Source organism: Heptranchias perlo, chromosome 11 (assembly GCF_035084215.1).
Source record: "Heptranchias perlo isolate sHepPer1 chromosome 11, sHepPer1.hap1, whole genome shotgun sequence".
Lineage (NCBI taxonomy): Eukaryota > Metazoa > Chordata > Chondrichthyes > Hexanchiformes > Hexanchidae > Heptranchias > Heptranchias perlo.
Genome location: NC_090335.1, coordinates 45034882 through 45057439, shown reverse-complemented (window position 1 = coordinate 45057439; position 22558 = coordinate 45034882). Strand labels below are relative to the sequence as shown.

Here is a 22558-nt window from a genome sequence, read left to right as displayed (position 1 = left end):
AGTAGCTGTGATGCCATTAATAACAGCTTTAAATGAAGAGTAGTGAAATTCACAGCACGTTAATGATTCTATCAATGAAGTGGTTAAAAGAGGAGAAGCAAGTGTCCCAGATATAAAGTCATAATATTGGCTTTGCCAGTCAGATCCAGCACCATCTGGCGAGCAGGAGGCCTGTTGGACTCTTTGGTTGTGACATAAGGAAGCACTATAGTTAAGGCCCCATTTCATGTTTGCTTTACTTTGCTTTGCAAGTCTTGGCGCTGAAACATTCTGAGATTTTCTCCCAGCATTCATAAGCAGCCGGTCTACTTGTGCAAAATCTTATTGATATCATCCAAAATGTGACTAGTGTCTTTGACAGCCTTCAGAATTAACTTTACTGTGCATGTTGTAGAATCTCGCAGGATGAAAACAACTGGCAAATTAGCGCTTAGCCACACCAAGGGGGTAATTTTAACCCCCAAGGACGGGCGAGTTGAGGGCAGGTGGGAAGGTGAAAATTGTAAAAATGTAAAATCCAACCCCAACCCACCTCCAATCTGCCCACTTCCAGTTTTAACGGAGGCGGGTTGGGGGGCTGGCGACCAACCCGCTTGCAGGAGACGGGTTGGTCAGTAAAATTTTTTAAGGAGGTTGTGTGCCTCCATTTTAACAGCTTTTTATTTTTAATTCCTGGGGGCTGGGATTCCCAGGCTTTCTGATTCACGCCACATAAGAGGAGGTGGGAAGGCCCGGATCAACAGGTGAGTGCCTTTATTGCACTGCTTGTGGGCCAGGAGGAGCAAGAGTATTTCCTCCGGGCCCAACAAGCTTACCTGCCACAATTGGTCGACCTCCCCCCCCACCGCCGCCTGCTTGTGCTCGCCCCCCCCTCACAATCGCCTCCTAGCCCCTGGCCTTACCTGTGGGCGTTGGTGCAGGCTGAAATTGGTTAGGACCCAACCGGCAAGCTGCATCAGGGTGCCCAATGGACACCCGCAGCTCACCGGGATTATCATGATGAGGCCCGTGGACCAATTTAGGACGGTCCTCGGGCTTTTCCATTCTGCCGCACCAGCGCATCGGTTATTGCACACCCTCACAATCGCGCCCAATTTTGGGTGCTTTCCAATCTCTTTAATCAAATTTCAGAAGAAGTGCATAAGAAAACAGGGAATATTAAAAGCCCATATGATCTATCAAGCCCCTTCATTCCACACACTACATTCATCCCTATCATGGACTCTACCCTAGCCAAGTGTTCTTCTGTAGGAAAGTACTGCATAATTTCTCCCTGACTCTTAAAGGTATTCAAGCATACTGGATATTAACTATCCATCCCCACATCTCCAATATTCAGCGGTGGCAGTTGTTTTTCAGGAATGATATTTCCTTGGGTCCTGAAACACCAACTCATTCTGTTCCATTGAGTATTTTATTTTCCCAAACATGGTAAGAAAGCTCGAATTTTGTATAATGACAAAACAGCAGTCAGAATATCAATTGCAAAAAGCTCAACCTTCTAGAATCTGGAAATTAATTATTAACATAACTTTTAAAAATATCACAGAGATGTTATTGCTCTGCAGAAAAAGCTTCCAAATAACTTGTGAGTGAAAAGGCCAGGATATCCTACCATTATCTACACCACAGTAGATGAATATGACGTTATTGTGCAGCGTAGAGATAGGAGGGAAGCAGAATCACATTCCTGGACTGGAGAACATGAGGAAGTACTGCCATAGCAACCGAATTATCAGCATGCTCCATACTTCCTCTAAGAACAATATAATTACGGATGGAGGCTGGTGGACTGACAGCGCGTCACTCCTGTTTTTGTCCTCAAAAAATACTTCATCAACCATTTGCAGAAGTTACATTTAACTGCATAGCTGCACAGTTGGTAAATGTGTATTAAGTAGTTTTAGCTGAAAGTTAAAATATCTGTGTGGAGGACTTGGCAGATATGTGGAGCTGTGCCATCTTGTCCTTGATGTCTGTGGCACCCTTGGCATTAAGCTTGAATACAAGAGCTAAAGCCATTGCTAACGTAACAAGGCTGAAACCAGTCTACAACTTTGGCAGGAACTTTCTGGGTTTGGATAAGTGCAATGCCTGTATAGGAACATCTCTGTGCAGGAAGTTCTTCAAAGAAGAAATCAGGTGAGATTAGAGATAATACTGTCTGCAGAAGAACCAGTCATTGACTGGCTATAAACTCCAACAGGTATGAGAGCTAAGTATATTCAAAATACTGTAAATTACATAAGGTAGTCCCAAGTATGAAATCTGGACCTTTAAAAATGTATTTCCACACTGAAAATTAAAAGTATGGCAATGTCCATATTGTTTCTGGGGTGGGGTATGGTGTGTGATGAGGTGGGGTGGGTGTAGGAAAATATTGAAACTGTTTGGCTCTTTCCTGTCAGTAGAGGTTCAGCCCTATTTTGGCATTTTGAAATTCATTGTCTTCAGCTGGATGCTCTGCTTGCATTGTAAAATTCTGAAATATTTGGAAAGTGATAAAGAACATCCTTGAAATATGGGATTGACAGATGGAAATCCCGCCCCCCTTATAGGTCTCCCCCTGGCTTAATAGTTCAGGACTGAATTCCTCCTGCAGGATTGGAGAAATGTCGGATGGGGTACTGGGAAAATCCAAGGGGAGAGCAGAGAACCTGAGTGATTTTCCCTTTATTTCCTCTTTTGTACGATGCCTTACTCTGATACAATATACAGGCTGGATATCAGTCCACTGATGGTTTCTCTTTGTGGTTTGCGGCCTGATCTGAAATAAAAGAAACTGAAATCTTATTTATCAAAAAAGTTCTGAAATATACCATAAATAATGAACATAAATCAAAATCTATTTTTCTCCCTGTAAAGATATTCAATGATTGCCAGAAAAGTAGTTTCCTGATCCAATTAGAATGAAAATTGTTACCAGAGCTTTTTGATTTTGTTTTACCTCCTCCTCAACAGATCTGTATTGTTTTACCTCCTCAACACATCTGTATTGTTTTACCTCCTCAACACATCTGTATTGTTTTACCTCCTCAACAGATCTGTATTGTTTTACCTCCTCAACAGATCTGTATTGTTTTACCTCCTCAACACATCTGTATTGTTTTACCTCCTCAACAGATCTGTATTGTTTTACCCCCTCAACAGATCTGTATTGTTTTACCCCCTCAACAGATCTGTATTGTTTTACCTCCTCAACAGATCTGTATTGTTTTACCTCCTCCTCAACAGATCCATATTGTTTTACCTCAACACATCTGTATTGTTTTACCCCTCAACACATCTGTATTGTTTTACCCCTCAACACATCTGTATTGTTTTACCCCTCAACACATCTGTATTGTTTTACCCCTCCTCAACATATCCATATTGTTTTACCTCCTCAACACATCTTTATTGTTTTACCTCCTCAACAGATCTGTATTGTTTTACCTCCTCAACACATCTGTATTGTTTTACCTCCTCCTCAACACATCTGTATTGTTTTACCTCCTCAACACATCTGTATTGTTTACCTCCTCTTCAACAGATCTGTATTGTTTTACCTCCTCAACACATCTGTATTGTTTTACCTCCTCAACAGATCTGTATTGTTTTACCTCCTCAACAGATCTGTATTGTTTTACCTCCTCAACACATCTGTATTGTTTTACCTCCTCCTCAACATATCTGTATTGTTTTACCCCCTCAACACATCCGTATTGTTTTACCTCCTCAACAGATCTGTATTGTTTTACCTCCTCAACAGATCTGTATTGTTTTACCTCCTCAACACATCTGTATTGTTTTACCTCCTCAACAGATCTGTATTGTTTTACCCCCTCAACACATCCGTATTGTTTTACCTCCTCAACACATCTGTATTGTTTTACCTCCTCCTCAACACATCTGTATTGTTTTACTTCCTCCTCAACAGATCTGTATTGTTTTACCCCCTCAACACATCCATATTGTTTTACCCCCTCAACACATCCGTATTGTTTTACCTCCTCAACACATCTGTATTGTTTTACCTCCTCAACAGATCTGTATTGTTTTACCCCCTCAACACATCTGTATTGTTTTACCTCAACACATCTGTATTGTTTACCTCCTCTTCAACAGATCTGTATTGTTTTACCTCCTCAACACATCTGTATTGTTTTACCTCCTCAACAGATCTGTATTGTTTTACCCCCTCAACGGATCTGTATTGTTTTACCTCCTCAACACATCTGTATTGTTTTACCTCCTCCTCAACATATCTGTATTGTTTTACTTCCTCCTCAACAGATCTGTATTGTTTTACCCCCTCAACACATCCGTATTGTTTTACCTCCTCAACACATCTGTATTGTTTTACCTCCTCCTCAACACATCTGTATTGTTTTACTTCCTCCTCAACAGATCTGTATTGTTTTACCCCCTCAACACATCCATATTGTTTTACCCCCTCAACACATCTGTATTGTTTTACCCCCTCAACACATCCGTATTGTTTTACCCCCTCAACAGATCTGTATTGTTTTACCCCCTCAACACATCCATATTGTTTTACCTCCTCAACACATCCGTATTGTTTTACCCCCTCAACACATCCGTATTGTTTTACCCCCTCAACACATCTGTATTGTTTTACCTCCTCAACACATCTGTATTGTTTTACCTCCTCCTCAACAGATCTGTATTGTTTTACCCCCTCAACAGATCTGTATTGTTTTACCTCATCAGATCTGTATTGTTTTACCCCCTCAACAGATCTGTATTGTTTTACCTCCTCATCAGATCTGTATTGTTTTACCCCCTCAACACATCTGTATTGTTTTACCTCCTCCTCAACAGATCTGTATTATTTTACCTCCTCAACACATCTGTATTGTTTTACCCTCTCAACAGATCTGTATTCTTTTACCTCCTCAACACATCTGTATTGTTTTACCTCAACACATCTGTATTGTTTTACCCTCTCAACAGACCTGTATTGTTTTACCTCCTCCTCAACAGATCTGTATTGTTTTACCTCCTCAACACATCTGTATTGTTTTACCTCCTCAACAGATCTGTATTGTTTTACCTCCTCAACACATCTGTATTGTTTTACCCCCTCAACAGATCTGTATTGTTTTACCCCTTCAACAGATCTGTATTGTTTTACTCCCTCAACAGATCTGTATTGTTTTACCCCTTCAACAGATCTGTATTGTTTTACCCCTTCAACAGATCTGTATTGTTTTACCCCTTCAAGAGATCTGTATTGTTTTACCCCTTCAACAGATCTGTATTGTTTTACCCCTTCAACAGATCTGTATTGTTTTACTCCCTCAACAGATCTGTATTGTTTTACTCCCTCAACAGATCTGTATTGTTTTACCCCTTCAACAGATCTGTATTGTTTTACCCCTTCAACAGATCTGTATTGTTTTACCCCTTCAACAGATCTGTATTGTTTTACCCCTTCAACAGATCTGTATTACATAGAAAAAATAGGAACAAGAATAGGCCATTCGGCCCTTCGGGTCTGCTCCAACATTCAAAATGATCATGGCCGATCGTCTAACTCAGTACCCTGTTCCCGCTTTTTCCCATATCCATTGATCCCTTTAGCATTAACGAATATATCAATCTCCTTCTTCAATATATCTAATGACTTGGCCTTCACTGCTTTCTGTGGTAGAGAATTCCACAGGTTCACCATCCTCTGAGTGAAGAAATTTCTCCTCATCTCGGTTCTAAATGGCATACCCCGTATCCTGAGACTGTGGCCCCCTGGTTCTGGACTCCCCAACCATCGTGAACATCCTCCCTGCATCTAGTCTGTCTAGTCCTGTTAGAATTTTATGTTTCGACGAGATCACCTCTCATTCTTCTAAACTCTATTGAATATAGGCCTAGTCGACCCAATCTCTCCTCATACGTCAGTCCTGCCATCCCTGGAATCAGTCTGGTAAACCTTCGTTGCACTCCCTCCATGGCAAGGACATCCTTCCTCAGATAAGGAGACCAAAACTGCACACAATACTCCAGATGTGGTCTCACCAAGGTCCTGTATAACTGCAGTAAGACATCCCTGTTCCTATAGTCAAATCCTCTTGCAATGAAGGCCAACATACCATTCACCTTCCTAACTACTTGCTGCACCTGAATGCTCGCTTTCAGCGACTGGTATACAAGGACACCCAGGTCTTGTTGCACCTCCCCTTTTCCCAATCCATCACCATTCAGATAGTAATCTGCCTTTCTGTTTTTACAACCAAAGTGGATAACCTCACATTTATCCACATTATACTGCATCTGCCATGTTCTTGCCCACTCACCCAACTTGTCTAAATCACATTGGAGCCTCTTTGCATCCTCCTCACAGCTCACATTCCACCCCAGCTTTGTGTCATCTGCAAACTTGGAAATGTTACATTTAGTTCCCTCATTCAAATCATTGATATATATTGTGAATAGCACTGATCCCTGCGGTACCCCACTAGTCACTGCCTGCTGCCCGGAAAAAGACCCGTTTACTCCTACTCTCTGTTTCCTGTCTGTCAACCAATTCTCAATCTATGCCAGTATATTCCCCTCAATCCCATGTGCTTTAATTTTGCACACTAACCTCTTGTGTGGGACCTTATCAAAAGCCTTCTGAAAATCCAAATACACCACATCCACTGGTTCTCCCCTATCTATTCTACTAGTTATATCCTCAAAAAACTCCAGTAGATTTGTTAAGCATGATTTCCCTTTCATAAACCCATGCTGACTTTGTCCAATCCCGTTAATGCCCTCTAAGTGTTCTGTTATCACGTCTTTTATAATCGACTCTTGCATTTTCCCCACTACTGACGTTAGGCTAACTGGCCTGTAATTCCCTGTTTTTTCTCTCCCTCCTTTTTTAAACAGTGGGGTTACATTTTCCACCCTCCAGTCTGTAGGAACTGTTCCAGAGACTATAGAATTTTGGAGGTGATCACCAATGCATCCATTATTTCCAGGGCCACTTCCTTTAGTACTCTGGGATTTAGATTATCAGGCCCTGGAGATTTGTCAGCCTTTAGCCCCATTAATTTGCCTAGCACTATTTTTGTTTACTAACACTGGTTTCCTTCAGTTCCTCCCTCTCACTAGTCCCTTGGTTCCCCAACATTTCTGGGAGGTTATTTGTGTCCTTCTTTGTGAAGAAAGAACCAAAGTATGTGTTTAATTGTTCTGCCATTTCTTTGTTCCCCATTATAATTTCCCCCATTTCTGACTGTAAGGGACCTACATTGTCTTCACTAATTTTTTTCTCTTGACATATTTATAGAAGCTTTTACAGTCAGTTTTTATGTTCCCTGCTAGTTTACTCTAATACTCTTTTTTTCCACTCTTAATCAATCTCTTAGTCCTCCTTTGCTGTATTGTTCTACCTCCTCCTCAACAGATCTGTATTGTTTTACCTCCTCAACAGATCTGTATTGTTTTACCTCCTCAACACATCTGTATTGTTTTACCTCCTCAACAGATCTGTATTGTTTTACCCCCTCAACAGATCTGTATTGTTTTACCTCCTCATCAGATCTGTATTGTTTTACCTCCTCAACACATCTGTATTGTTTTACCCCCTCAACAGATCTGTATTGTTTTACCCCCTCAACGGATCTGTATTGTTTTACCCCCTCAACAGATCTGTATTGTTTTACCCCCTCAACAGATCTGTATTGTTTTACCCCCTCAACAGATCTGTATTGTTTTACCTCCTCCTCAACAGATCTGTATTGTTTTACCCCCTCAATGGATCTGTATTGTTTTCCCTCCTCAACAGATCTGTATTGTTTTACCTCCTCCTCAACAGATCTGTATTGTTTTACCCCCTCAACGGATCTGTATTGTTTTCCCTACTCAACAGATCTGTATTGTTTTAGCCCTTTCGACAACACACAATAATATGAATGAGATAAAAAGAACAACTGTGATGCTGGAAATCTGGTAATTACTCAAAAAATTTGGTCTATGCCAGTAGCACTAAATGGGCTGATAGCGAATTGGCTATTTTCCACTGGAAAAGAAAATTGGGCGTGGTGTAAAACAACTGCTGATTAGTTTTGAGCCTGTTTCGTGCTACTGGCATGGACCAATTTCACCTCCCTTGAAGTTACCTTCCTTGCCTGCCTACTTCTCAAATTGAGTAATGTGTGGCACAGGGAACATACAAAGGGCAGGAGATTTTTTTTTAAATTAAAAGAGGAGGAGGGAAAGAAAGAACGGTGCCCATTGTACTACAAGTGCATTTCCTATTAGCTGATCACAGGCCACAGCAGAGCCTGTTTTGGACAGCTATTGCCTGGATCTCCCTCTCGCACAATGCCCAAGGACATTGAATAGAAAGGAGAAGTTTCATAGGCATGAGCACATAATATTGAAAATATCAAAGAAAATACAATTTGGCCCCATCAAGCCCATTCCCTCCATATAGCATGAAATCTTCCCCACCCAACTTTTCCTGCAACAGGCAACAAACCCAGGTGTACCTTCCTTTTTACAAACATGGCTTTCTAAAATGTCTCCCTGAAATCCTTCCTCCATCAGCAAATCAAGCAAAACTACTTCACATAAAGATGAAGCTGAGCCCTGAGCAAGAACAAGAGAGTCCTGCACCAAAAGTAGCGAAGTTGCTTTACGATGTCATCAGTAAACACACTTATAGTGACATCATAAAGAATTGTGTTCCTATAAGATGTTCAGAAAGTCTCATATCTCTGTGATACAAATTGTACTGCTACTTGCAGATTTGAGAACTGGCTGTCTGCAGGTTTAAGGCTCCCTCCCAGCCACAGGAAGACTTACATTGCAAATTACACTGGCGATACTGAGAGCTGGAAGCCAGTCGTCATCTCTCGGTTACAAAGCAAGTATCAGAATGAACTTTCTGATCGGAAAATCTGCACCTCGGCATCAAAGAAAGTTGCATGCAGCATTGAAAATGTTCTGAGAGGCACAGAACGTTTCCAGAAATGGCTCAAGGCTGATCGGCTCACTGCTGAGTTGGTTCAGGTATGTTACTGGATTACTAGGTAGAAAACATATGACTGGATTTCTCCAAGTAAACTAAGCTGAGATGATCAAGTATCATGGATTCTGTTTCATAGCCGTAGAAAAACAGGTAATCACCAGTCACATCAAGTGGCCAACCCTAACTGGGACACCATAATAAAAAAAATTAACAATTTAAATAAAAATATTTTACTTATGGATTTTCCAAATACCATGCACAGTATGCAGTGTAATGTAGGTAGCTATCAGCATGAGATACAATTAAGGATGATGTACAGAAATTGTAAGAACATTGTTAAATCCTATTGAAGCACGTAGGGGTAGTACCCTCCTGTTGACCCTGATCAGTGTGGTAGGTTAGTGGTTAATGGGGGAGGGGGAAAGAGTAAGGTGTTGCTGGACTTACCTTTCATTTGAAATACTCAAGGAAGTGGACCACTTAGGGAGAAAATTTTACTCCACTCATCATATTTGTTATATGTTATATTTGCCACAATATGGTTATTGGAAGTCAAGCATATTGCAAGTTATGATCTTGTACCTGCAGTAATACACAATGTAACATGGAAGTTCCAGGAGCTGAGGTTTGATGATCTTATAACAGAAACAGCACTGTAATTGAGAGGCTTATAACTAAATCTCCGGTTGTACCTATGACCAGATAAATCAAATTTAAAGTAAAATCATTGTCTTGTTTTGAATTCTAGATTTTATTTTGCTGCGGAATCATTTCAGATTAAGGTGGCAATGTTCCTCTCGTTACCGCCCTGTTTACGCCTAAAAATTAGGCAGTACCGGGACCAAAATCGCATGGAGGATTGACCCTCACCCCCCACCCCCGACTTACCACTGTTTGTCTGCTTGTTCCAATTTGCGGGCAGACCTAGATTTAGGCGTCCTCATCAATATATGCAAATCGGGGTCAAACCACGGGTGGTACAGTTCAGGAGGCAGCCACTTCCAGCAGTATTTAAAGGGATCCTTAGCTGCAGTAAGACAAAGCTGGAACTAGATCCGGCACTCATTTTTTACTGCGGTCGTTTGTGTGTTTTGAATCTTAAAGGCTTAAAGTTCTTTATAAAATTTCCCTGCCACTATAAACTGATGCTTCTATTCACACTTCCACCCCTCCCCTTTAAGGTACTGCTGCGGGCCCATTAAGATCATCAATCTCACCAGATTTCCCACTTTCCCATTCGGTGAGTTACCTATCAGGAGCACAGGTAGCGTTGGCAGCTTGCCAATTCAATAGGCCAGAATTTGCTGGCAAAGTAACGGGGAGCTTAATGCACATACCATTATTGGTGTGTAAAATGTCCAGCAATTTGTGGTGAGGCAGAGATACCCCATGAGTTCCAAATCGCCACAAATTGCTGGACGATTTGCGCTACTCTGCAGTTAGTCTCGCGAAAGTGGAAACCTGCCATCAACCTCCCCGTGAATTTCAAGAAATTGCTGCATTTGCACTTTAATTACCAATTAAACTCACCACAGATAGTTAGGGCTGGTACTTAACAGCGTAAGGATCCTTTTAATGAGGTGACTTATGTTGCTGCAATGCCAATTAACCTCTCCGTCCTAGAGAGGGAACAATTGAAACTGTGGAGCCTCATTCCTGCAGCTAGTAAATTGTCCTTAGAGCTTTTATAAATTTTAAATCTTTTAATTTTTTTTCTTTTCCTTTAGATACAACACAAAAATAGGCCATTTGGCCCATTGTGCCTGTGCTGGCTCTTTGAAAGAGATATCCAATTAGTCCCACTCCCCTGCTCTTTCCCCTTGGCCTTCAAGTATTTATCCAATTCCCTTTTGGAAGTTACTATTGAATCTGCTTCCAACACCCCTTTCAGGCAATGCATTCCAGATCGTTACAACTCGCTGTGTAAATTTTTTTTCCTCATGTCGCCTCTGGTTCTTTTGCCAATTACTTTAAATCTTTGTCCTCTGGTTACCAACCCTTCTGCCACTGGAGACAGTTTCTCCTTATTTACTCTATCAAAACCATTCATGATTTTGAACACCTCTATCAATCTCCCTGTAACCTTCTCTCCCTATGGAGAACAACTCCAGTTACTCCAGTCTCTCCACGTAACTGAAGTCCTTTATGCCTGCTACCATTCTAGTAAATCTCCTCTGCACCCTTTAACATTCTTCCTAAATTTTCCACAATACTCCAACTAGGACCTAACCAGTGTTTTATAAAGGTTTAGCATAACTGCCTTGCTTTTGTACTCTAAGCCTCTATTTATAAAGCCAAGGATCCCGTATGCCTTTTTAACAGCCTTCTCAACTTGTCCTGTCACCTTCAAAGACTTATGTATATACACCCCCAGGTCTCTCTGTTCCTGTACCCCCTTTAAAAGTGTACCATTTAGTTTAAATTGCCTCTCCTCATTCTTCCTACCAAAATGTATCACTCACACTTCTCTGCATTAAATTTCATCTGCCATGTGTCTGCCCGTTTCACCAGTCTGTCTATGTCCTCCTGAGCTCGGTTTCTATCCTCCTCACTGTTTATTACATTACTGAGTTTCGTGTCATCTGCAAACTTTGAAATTATGCCCTGTATACCTAAGTCCAGGTCATTAATATATATCAAAAAGAGCAGTGGTCCTAATACTGATCCCTGGGGAACACCACTGTATACTTCCCTGCAGTCTAAAAAACAACCGTTCACCACTACTCTCTGCTTTCTGACCCCTAGCCAATTTTGTATCTATGCTGCCACTGTCCCTTTAATCCCATGGACTTTAATTTTGATAACAAGTCTATTATGTGGTACTTCATCAAATGCCTTTTGAAAGTCCATATACACAACATCAACCGTACTACCCTCATTAAGGGCTCAATTTTGGAAATGGCAGTGGGTTGGCAGCGGCAGGGGGTGAAGGTGCACGTGGCAAACCCAAATAAACAAAACTTACCGTTTCCGACGCGATCGCAATGTAATTGATGGTGATTAAAGGTCTTTCCGGGTTTTGCACCCAATAGCCAGCCTGATTGACAGGCTGGCTGCTGACAGGAGCTGCAACATGGGGGGTGGTGGGAAGAGAAAGAGAGAGAGCATGGCATCATCCGGCACTGGAATAGAAGATCGGGGTGGGGGGGTGGGGAGAGTGGAAGATCGGGGGGGGGGGGGGGGGGGAGTGGAAGATCGGGGGGGGGAGAGTGGAAGATTGGAGGGGAGAGTGGAATATCGGGGGAGTGGAAGATCGGGGGGGTGGAAGATCGGGGGGGTGGAAGATCGGGGGGGTGGAAGATCGGGGGGAGAGTGGAAGATTGGGGGGAGAGAGTGGAAGATCGGGGGGAGAGTGGAAGATCGGGGGGGTGGAAGATCGGGGGAGAGAGTGGAAGATCGGGGGGGAGAGTGGATGATCGGGGGGGGAGAGTGGATGATCGGGGGGGGAGAGTGGATGATCGGGGGGGAGAGTGGAAGATCGGGGGGAGAGTGGAAGATCGGGGGGAGAGGGGAAGATCGGGGGGAGAGGGGAAGATCGGGGGGAGAGGGGAAGATCGGGGGGAACTCAGAAGTCGGTGGGATGGAGCCGGCTTTCGAACCTGCTCTGCATTTCTGCAATTTTCGCAGCCCCCCCGCCCCCAACACACCCACAATTTACGTTTAAAATTGAGCCCTAACTCTCTCTGTTACTTCAACAAAGAACTCAATCAAGCTGAGTATTAGTACCAAGTCTTAGGGATGGGCAATAAATGCTGACCTTGCCAGCGACGCCCACATCCTATGAATGAATAAAAAAAAGTGAGTCAAACACGATTTTCCTTTAACAAATACGTGCTGACTTTTATCTATTAGTTATGGTGGAAATTCAGTCTGAAAAACAGCTCTGTTAAGCTGTCGGATTACGCTGATACATGGAAGATTTTATGTATGTGATTATGTTAACGCAATTTAGCAGAAAATCGGACTAAAACTCTGCCAGCGTAATTTTTGGCCGCAATTTGCACCCAAATGTCAATTGCGCCCAAAGCGGAAACTTTACCCCATAAACTTTAATCAACACGAAATTTCTTTCTTTAACCACAGAGTCTTCCTAGTCCCTTGCTGAGATGTCCATCCCAGCGGCTGTTAGACCGCATTGTTCGACGTTACGCTGAAGTGAGGGATTCGGGTAGTGTCCTGATGCGACATTTCACTGATCGCGACAAACTGCGTCTGCTCTATACACTCTCTGTCAACACCCATCCTATTGTACTGCAGGTATAATTCATTACTGTTCTCTCACTGACTGAGGTATAAATTTTACTCTGGAATCAAAATTTATAACAATGCCTGTTAAAATATTTTATTATAATCTATTTTTTGTCTTTAAGATAAAATGGAAATAATGTATATTACCAAATAAGATCAATGATTCCAGATATTGGAGTGGAGTTCCAAAAATTTATACATTGATCTCTGCCTGTTCACTGGATAACCTGGCCGTGCATCCAGTCATGAAATGCATGACTTCTTTATTACCAGAAAATCTTTTTTAAGGCTCCCTGGAATTGAGTTTAATTATTTGACCAAGTGTTAACGTACAACACCCAGACCCTACCACTCCCACCCACTCAACACCCACCCACACCCACACCCACCCACACCCACACACCACCACTCCCACCCACACCCCACCCTCCACCTCCACCACACCCCAGGAGCACTGCGTAAGGGGGCAGGTGACAAAGCTTAAAAATGTAACTTACCACCGATCAACAAAAAATGCATTGTAAACTCGGATTAGTGATTCTTTTACATTCCTTATACGAACATAAGAAAACGACAGGCAGGAAAAGACCAGCCGGTCGAACAAGCCTGCCACAATTTAATGAGGCACTTCCTAAACTGACTGGACACTTCCTACCCTCCCAATCCCCGCAGTCATGTAATCACCAGGGAGAGGCAAAAAAAGAGAAAAATCCAGGACCAATAAATAAGGGAAAAAATACCCTGGAAAACTTCTATCCTCAGGCATTTGAAACCAGTTCAGGAGATCACATGGACCATGTGTTATCTGTAAAAGCCATTTACTTTCTATATGATGCAATCTCTGACCCAATCAAAAATTGGTCCAGCTCCCTCTTGAAGGCGTACAGAGTCAGCACCCCCTGCACCAGATGGCAATGCATTATAAACCTTGTTTAATTACTGCACCGTTTGTAAGGAACAGAACTGATTAACAATTCTTTAGATTGATTAGAAATGCTAAAAATCCATAACTGTCCTGCAAAATTGACAAAGAGATTTTCTTTCAGCTTTTTCCAGGGATAGAAGGATGGCCATTCATGCGATACTTTGGGTCTTGCGGTCGAGTAATTGTGACTCCATGGACTAAGCCCATCAGAGAGTTTTATAATGCATCTCCTGAAGTTACTGCGGACATAGCCTACCAGCTTCTACATATTACTCACTCCCTGAGAAACAATGATTTGAATTATTTCTTATACTATACCAGCGTCCACGGTAACATGTTTGGCACTTTTGAGGATGGACGTCTTTACATCACAGACACCAGCACAATAGGCATCATTGACAAGCAGGAAGGTAGATATTCTTTCTGTAGCCTTTTAGTTAACAGGATGTGTTATCTTATGATGCCATTAATTACTGCCTAAATTTTGTAACCTTTTTATACAATTCACTTCTGTTAATTGTATCAACTGATTTTAAACAACTTTGCATTACTTAATATATATATTTTCATTTTTTAATACATTTTAATGAGTTCCCTTTAGTGGCATTCATCATCCCCTGTTTAGGAGCAGTTGCACAACTTGTCCCTGCTCAACAGGCCCCTGGGTCATTCCTCTCTTTACACAGAAGATGACTCCTTTATAAGGATATGCTGGAGCACAAAAATTATGATATTTGCAAAAATGCAATTTATTGTGATAATCCAAGGTCAGCACATTAGCTAATCATATTAGTTAGCTAGCTAGCTTTAGGTGGATTCATTCAATGATGGTAAGACAATATGCACACAAGCAAAGTTTCACTTATTCAAAGTTTAACCCCTCAAATAAAGTAAAGTACTCACAACTAAGATATCAAGATAGCTTAGCTGGGGAAATGATGTATAGCAAGTATACAGCTCTCGAGCTCTAACAAGTCTCAATACCACTCGCCGCCTTTTTATACCTTTCTGAGCTACAAATCACTAATCTAAATGCCTTAATAAGGCATGCAGCTACCTCTCTAAACTACAAGATTATATATATGACCAATGGACAAAGTTATACTATTGATTGACTTGTGTGAGTTGACTTCATCTCATAAAGCTATTTCCCTTCACTTGCCCATACCTCTTAGCATCCTCATTCAAGGCCACTTCATTAAGTCTCACACAGTACCATGCAGTACCATGTATGTGTTCTTTCATACTGGACAAGGTAAGCATGTAATAGAACAAGTAAAAGAATGAGATTCTGTGTTCAACTTCTGCTGTTCTTTTAAAATACATTTTAACCCTTTTCCTGCTGATGCTCCTAACATTATTATAAATTCTAACAGGCTTGAATAGATATGTATAAAGCAAAATATCATTTGAAATTAAAAGGAGTAATATCTAACAAGTAAGTGATACATGCAGACTGTAGGTTACAGTGATGTTCACTTTGCTTTTAACTTAAACTCTAACACCAAAAATGCCTGAAAAGGGATTATGGCAGGTATGTGAAAGGAACCATAAAATTAAAGCCAGCAAACCCAGAGAGCTTAAAGAGAAGCTGATGTATTGTATATGTATTCACCAGGATAGATTTATATACACAGTAGTATGACAACATGTTCTATTTTCTGGTTATCAACAAAACACTGATATTATAACAGAATCAGCAATGGGATCATAAGATAGAATCAGATGAGGAAGGGCATTTTCCATCCGAGCTGAAATATTTAGAAAGAACCTATATTCCCCCCACCCCCTACAGATTATAGCTGTTTCTTAAATGTTCCTATAAAACACAATTTTCGAGCAATTACAAAGCCATCTGATATCTGAGGTGACAATTTAACATTACTGAAGTGGCAGGGACACTGCCTTCAACAAAAAGTGCCTGGAAAATCTTTTTTGTTTGGACGGGAGAACAGTCCTGATTTACACTGATGTAAACACTATTTACACTGTTTTCCTGGGGTTTGCGCAGCTCTTCACCGAAGTTCATAGTATAACATAGTATCATAGTAGGTACAGCACAGGAGGAGGCCATTCGGCCCATTGTGTGCTTTGAAAGAGCTATCCAATTAGTCCAATTCCCAGCTCTTTCCCCATCGCCCTGTAAATTTTTTCCCTTCAAGTATTTATCCAATTCCCTTTTAAAAGTTACTACTGAATCTGCTTCCACCACACTTTCAGGCAGTGCATTCCAGGTCATTACAACTTGCTGTGTAAAAAAAATTCCCCTCTTGTTGCCTCTGGCTCTTTTGCCGAACACCTTAAATCTGTGTCCTCTGGTTACCAACCCTCCTGCCACTGGAAACAGTTTCTCCTTATTTACTCTATCAAAACCGTTCATGATTTTGAACACCTCTATCAAATATCCTCTTAATCTTCTCTGTTCTAAGGAGAACAAACCCAGCTTCTCCAGTCTCTCCACATAACTCATGTCCCTCATCTCTGGTATTCTAGTAAATATCTTCTGCACCTTCTCTAAGGCCTTGACATCCTTCCTAAAGTGTGGTGCCCAGAATTGAACACAATACTCCATCTGAGGCCTAACCAGTGTTTTATAAAGGTTTAGCATAACTTCCTTGCTTTTTGTACTCTATGCCTCTATTAATAAAGCCCAGGATCCCATATGCTTTTTTTAACAGCCTTCTCAACTTGTCCTGCCACCTTCAAAGATTTCTGTACGTGCACCCCCAGGTCTCTCAGTTCCTGCACCCCCTTTAAAATTGTAACATTTAATTTATATTGCCTCTCCTCATTCTTCCTACCAAAATGCATCACTTCACACTTCTCCGCATTAAATTTCATCTGCCATGTGTCTGCCCATTTCACCAGTCTGTCTATGTCCTCTTAGGAACATAGGAACAGGAGTAGGCCATTCAGCCCCTCGTGCCTGCTCCGCCATTTGATAAGATCATGGCTGATCTGTGATCTAACTCCATATACCTGCCTTTGGCCCATATCCCTTAATACCTTTGATTGCCAAAAAGCTATCTATCTCAGATTTAAATTTAGCAATTGAGCTAGTATCAATTGCTATTTGCGGAAGAGAGTTCCAAACTTCTACCACCCTTTGTGTGTAGAAATGTTTTCTAATCTCACTCCTGAAAGGTCTGGCTCTAATTTTTAGACTGTGCCCCCTACTCCTAGAATCCCCAACCAACAGAAATAGTTTCTCTCTATCCACCCTATCTGTTCCCCTTAATATCTTATAAACTTCGATCAGATCACCCCTTAACCTTCGAAACTCTAGAGAATACAACCCCAATTTGTGTAATCTCTCCTCGTAACTTAACCCTTGAAGTCCGGGTATCATTCTAGTAAACCTACGCTGCACTCCCTCCAAGGCCAATATGTCCTTCCGAAGGTGCGGTGCCCAGAACTGCTCACAGTACTCCAGGTGCGGTCTAACCAGGGTTTTGTATAGCTGCAGCATAACTTCTGCCCCCTTGTACTCTAGTCCTCTTGATATAAAGGCCAGCATTCCATTAGCCTTATTGATTATTTTCTGCACCTGTTCATGACACTTCAATGATCTATGTGCCTGAACCCCTAAGTCCCTTTGGACATCCACTGTTTTTAACTTTTTACCATTTAGAAAGTACCCTGTTCTATCCTTTTTTGATCCAAAGTGGATGACCTCACATTTGTCTACATTGAATTCCATTTGCCACAGATTTGCCCATTCACCTAATCTATCAATATCCCTTTGTAATTTTATGTTTTCATCTACACTGCTTACAATGCCACCAATCTTTGTGTCATCGGCAAACTTAGAATATGAGACTTTCTATGCCTTCATCTAAGTCGTTAATAAATATTGTGAATAATTGAGGCCCCAAGACAGATCCCTGCGGGACTCCACTAGTCACATCCTGCCAATGTGAGTACCTACCCATTATCCCTACTCTCCGTCACCTTTCGCTCAGCCAACTTCCTAACCAAGTCTGTACTTTTCCCTCGATTCCATGGGCTTCTATCTTAGCTAACAGTCTCTTATGTGGGACTTTATCAAATGCCTTCTGGAAGTCCATATAAATAACATCCATTGACATTCCCCTGTCCACTACTTCAGTCACCTCTTCAAAAAATTCAATCAGGTTTGTCAGACACGACCTACCTTTCACAAATCCATGCTGATTAACTGAAAATTTTAGAGGTGTTCAGTCACCCTATCTTTAATTATAGACTCCAGCATTTTCCCCACAACAGATGTTAGGCTAACTGGTCTATAATTCCCCAGTTTCCCTCTCTCTCCTTTCCTAAAAAGCGGAGTGAAGTCTGTTACTATCCTCCATATTGTTTACTACATTTTTGAGTTTTGTGTCATCTGCAAACTTTGAAATTATACCCTCTATACCCAAGTCCAGGCCATTAATATATATCAAAAAGAGCAGTGGTCCCAATTCTGACCGCTGGGGAACACCACTGTATACTTCCTTCCACTCTGAAAAACACCACAACTCACTGCTTTCTGTCCCTTAGCCAATTTTGTATCCACGCTGCCACTGTCCCTTTAATCCCATGGGCTTTAATTTTGCTAACAAGTCTATTATGTGGTACTTCATCAAATGCCTTTTGAAAGTCCATATACATAACATCAACCACACTACCCTCATCAACTATCTCTGTTACTTCATCAAAGAACTCAATCAAGTTAGTCAAACATGATTTCCGTTAACAAATCTGTGCTGACTTTTATTTATTAATTATGGTGGAAATTCACCCCCGGAATTTCTGCTGCCTGTGATTATTGAAATACTTGTTCAGTGTTACCGGGACTAAATACTCTTGACTCTTGAATCAGTTGGTTCTGAGTTTGTTCCAAGCCTATCTGTCATTCAAGCCACCTACCACAGTAAACACAAGTTCAACAAGTTTGAACCATCTAGATTATGAAAGGATTTGATAGTGTACACGTAGGGAGGAGAAGGCTCAGTGAAGAGGGGTGGGAGAAGGCTCGTGTGGAGCTTAGACCAGTTGGGCCGAATGGCCTGTTCCTGTTCTGTAGACTCTATGGGGGGTATTTTTAACCCCTCAGGACAGGTGGGGCGGAGGGGGGAGTTAAAAATTAAAAAATGGCAAACCCGACCCCATCCAGCCTCCAACGCGCCCACTTCTGGTTTTAAATGAGGTGGGTTGGTGGGCGGGTGACTAACCTGCTTTCTGGAGGCGGGTCCATCCTTAAAATATTTTAAGGAGGCTGCTTTCCTCAAATTTAACCTCGTTCACATTTAATCCCTGGGGGCTGGGTTTTCCAGACCTCAGGAAAACCAACAGCTGAAGGGAGGCGAGAAAGGCTGGGTGGAACCGGTAAATGCCTTTCCAGCACTGCTTGTGGGCCAGGAGGAGTAGGTATGCTTCCCCCCTTCCCACCAAGCTAACCTGTAAACCATCCCACGATCCAACTCCCTTGATCGGTTGACACCCCCGCAATCGGATGCCCGTCCCCTAACGATCGGACCCCTGATGTCCGACCCCCACCCTGATGTCCAACTGTCGATGTCCGACTCACCTCCCGACCTCCGATGTCCAATTCCCGCCTCCAATGTCCAATGTTCAACTCCCCCCTATCATTGTCCAAGTACCACCACCGCCACCGCCACCCCCCCCGATGTCTGATGTACAACTCGTGCCCTCAATGTCCAAACATCCCCCCGATGTCTGATGTACAACTCCCCCCATCACTGTCTAAACATCCCCCTGATGTCTGATGTACAACTACCCCCCTCAATGTCCAAACATCCCCCCGATGTCTGATGTACAACTCCCCCCATCAATGTCCAAACATCCCCCCGATGTCTGATGTACAACTCCCCCCCTCAATGTCCAAACATCCCCCCGATGTCTGATGTACAACTCCCCCCATCAATGTCCAAACATCCCCCCGATGCCTGATGTACAACTCGTGCCCTCAATGTCCAAACATCCCCCCGATGTCTGATGTACAACTCCCCCCATCACTGTCTAAACATCCCCCTGATGTCTGATGTACAACTACCCCCCTCAATGTCCAAACATCCCCCCGATGTCTGATGTACAACTCCCCCCATCAATGTCCAAACATCCCCCCATTGTCTGATGTACAACTCCCCCCCTCAATGTCCAAACATCCCCCCGATGTCTGATGTACAACTCCCCCCCTCAATGTCCAAACATCCCCCCGATGTCTGATGTACAACTCCCCCCATCACTGTCTAAACATCCCCCTGATGTCTGATGTACAACTCCCCCCCTCAATGTCCAAACATCCCCCCGATGTCTGATGTACAACTACCCCCCTCAATGTCCAAACATCCCCCCGATGTCTGATGTACAACTCCCCCCCCTCAATGTCCAAACATCCCCCCGATGTCTGATGTACAACTACCCCCCTCAATGTCCAAACATCCTCCCATTGTCTGATGTACAACTCCCCCCCTCAATGTCCAAACATCCCCCCGATGTCTGATGTACAACTCCCCCCCTCAATGTCCAAACATCCCCCCGATGTCTGATGTACAACTCGTGCCCTCAATGTCCAAACATCCCCCCGATGTCTGATGTACAACTACCCCCCTCAATGTCCAAACATCCCCCCGATGTCTGATGTACAACTGCCCCCCTCAATGTCCAAACATCCCCCCGATGTCTGATGTACAACTCGTGCCCTCAATGTCCAAACATCCCCCCGATGTCTGATGTACAACTCCCCCCCTCAATGTCCAAACATCCCCCCGATGTCTGATGTACAACTCGTGCCCTCAATGTCCAAACATCCCCCCGATGTCTGATGTACAACTACCCCCCTCAATGTCCAAACATCCCCCCGATGTCTGATGTACAACTCCCCCCCTCAATGTCCAAACATCCCCCCGTTGTCTGATGTACAACTCACCCCACCGATGTCTAACTGCCCCCTCCCCCTCCCCCCACAACGTCCAACTCACTTTGACTCCACTCCCCGCCTGCCTACCCGTGCGACGGCCAGCCTCTCAATCTGACTGGCTGCAACCGGGAAACTGATTCGAAAAATTTAAATCAGTCCCTACCGTTAATTTTGGCAGGGCCTCTGGGATACCCGTATTTCCTGGTTTCCCAGCCGCTAAATCTCCCCCCACCACCCCTGTTCCCTTCCCGCCACCCTGTAATTATTGGGGCCTATGCATCTATGTATCATGTCGCTCATTTTCAGCATAAACATGACAGTTTAAAATGCTTTGCCAATCTAGTTTTATGTTTGTGTATATTTAACCATATATCATGATTCCTTTACATGTTATGCCATGTTTCTGCAGATAAGGAATTTGTCCATGAAGTACATTGCGAAAAAGATGTTTTCTCTTGTTTGGCTTCAGACTGTAAAACAGACCTTTCACCTTGTGGGAAGATCAGTGAGGCACAGAGCTTTATAAAGGTGTGCAGGGACCTCCTGTCTCACTTATTAACAGGTAAATTCAGCTCTTCTCCTTCTCTTCAGAAACAAACAGACAGATTCCTGAGTCTCTGCAGTGATGAGATGCTCCCTGCCAAGGTTACCCTCGAGGCAGCTGGTTGGCTTATGGAATTGTTAAAATCCCTGCGACCTTGTGATCCTCGTTTTGAATACAGATATCCAGAATGTAAATACATTAAAGGCTATTAATGTCCCGTTTGCTGCTATAGGTGTTTTTTTACTTAAGGTAGGAGATCCTGAATCTACAATGGACTATGAGTTTTTTTGAACTGAAATGAGTGATTGGTGTTGGTAATGATGATATTCCCATATTGATGCAATCTGAGGGGGTGGGTACGGTACTGTAGTGGTTATGTTATTAGATTCGTAATCCAGAGGCCTGGACTAACAATCCAGTAGAACGTGAATCCAAATTCCATCACAGCAGTTTGAGAATTTGCATTCAGTTAAAAAAATCTGGAAATAAAAAGCTGGTATCGGTAAAAGTGACCATGAAGCTGTCGGATTGTCATAAAAACCCAACTGGTTCAGTAATGTCCTTTGGGGAAAGAAACCTGCCGTCCTTACTTGGTCTGGCCTGTGTGTGACTCCAGTTCTGATTCTTAACTGTGCTATGAAGTGGCCTAGCAAGCCAATAGGTTGTATCCAGGGCAACAAGGGATGGGCAATAAATACCAGCCATGCCAGTGATGCCCATGTTCTGAGAATGAATAAAAAAAGAAATGTCAGCTTAACTCAGTTGATAATACTGTTGTCTCTGAGTCAGAAGTTGTGGGTTCCAACCCCAAACCAGGAATTGAGTGCATATTGTAAGGAGGGAGCACTACATTATTGGAGGTGCCATTACTAGGATAAGATGTTAAACCAAGGTCCCATCTGCTTGCTCCAGACAAAGATCCTGTAGCACTATTTAAGAATGAGCAGGCAGATCTGGTCAGCATTTTTTTTTCAGGAG

General features: G+C 42.6%; 1 protein-coding gene across 1 annotated transcript; it reads left to right on the top strand.

Annotated features, from left to right (window-relative positions):
• The first annotated feature begins 1788 nt into the window (after positions 1-1788).
• On the top strand, positions 1789-21797 carry dipk2b (divergent protein kinase domain 2B). Its single transcript, XM_067992904.1, has 5 exons — positions 1789-2142; positions 8739-9003; positions 13046-13219; positions 14257-14545; positions 21446-21797. Exons 1-5 carry the CDS (start codon positions 1946-1948, stop codon positions 21790-21792), a joined length of 1272 nt encoding a protein of 423 aa, XP_067849005.1. The 5' UTR covers positions 1789-1945; the 3' UTR covers positions 21793-21797.
• The last annotated feature ends 761 nt before the right edge of the window (positions 21798-22558 follow it).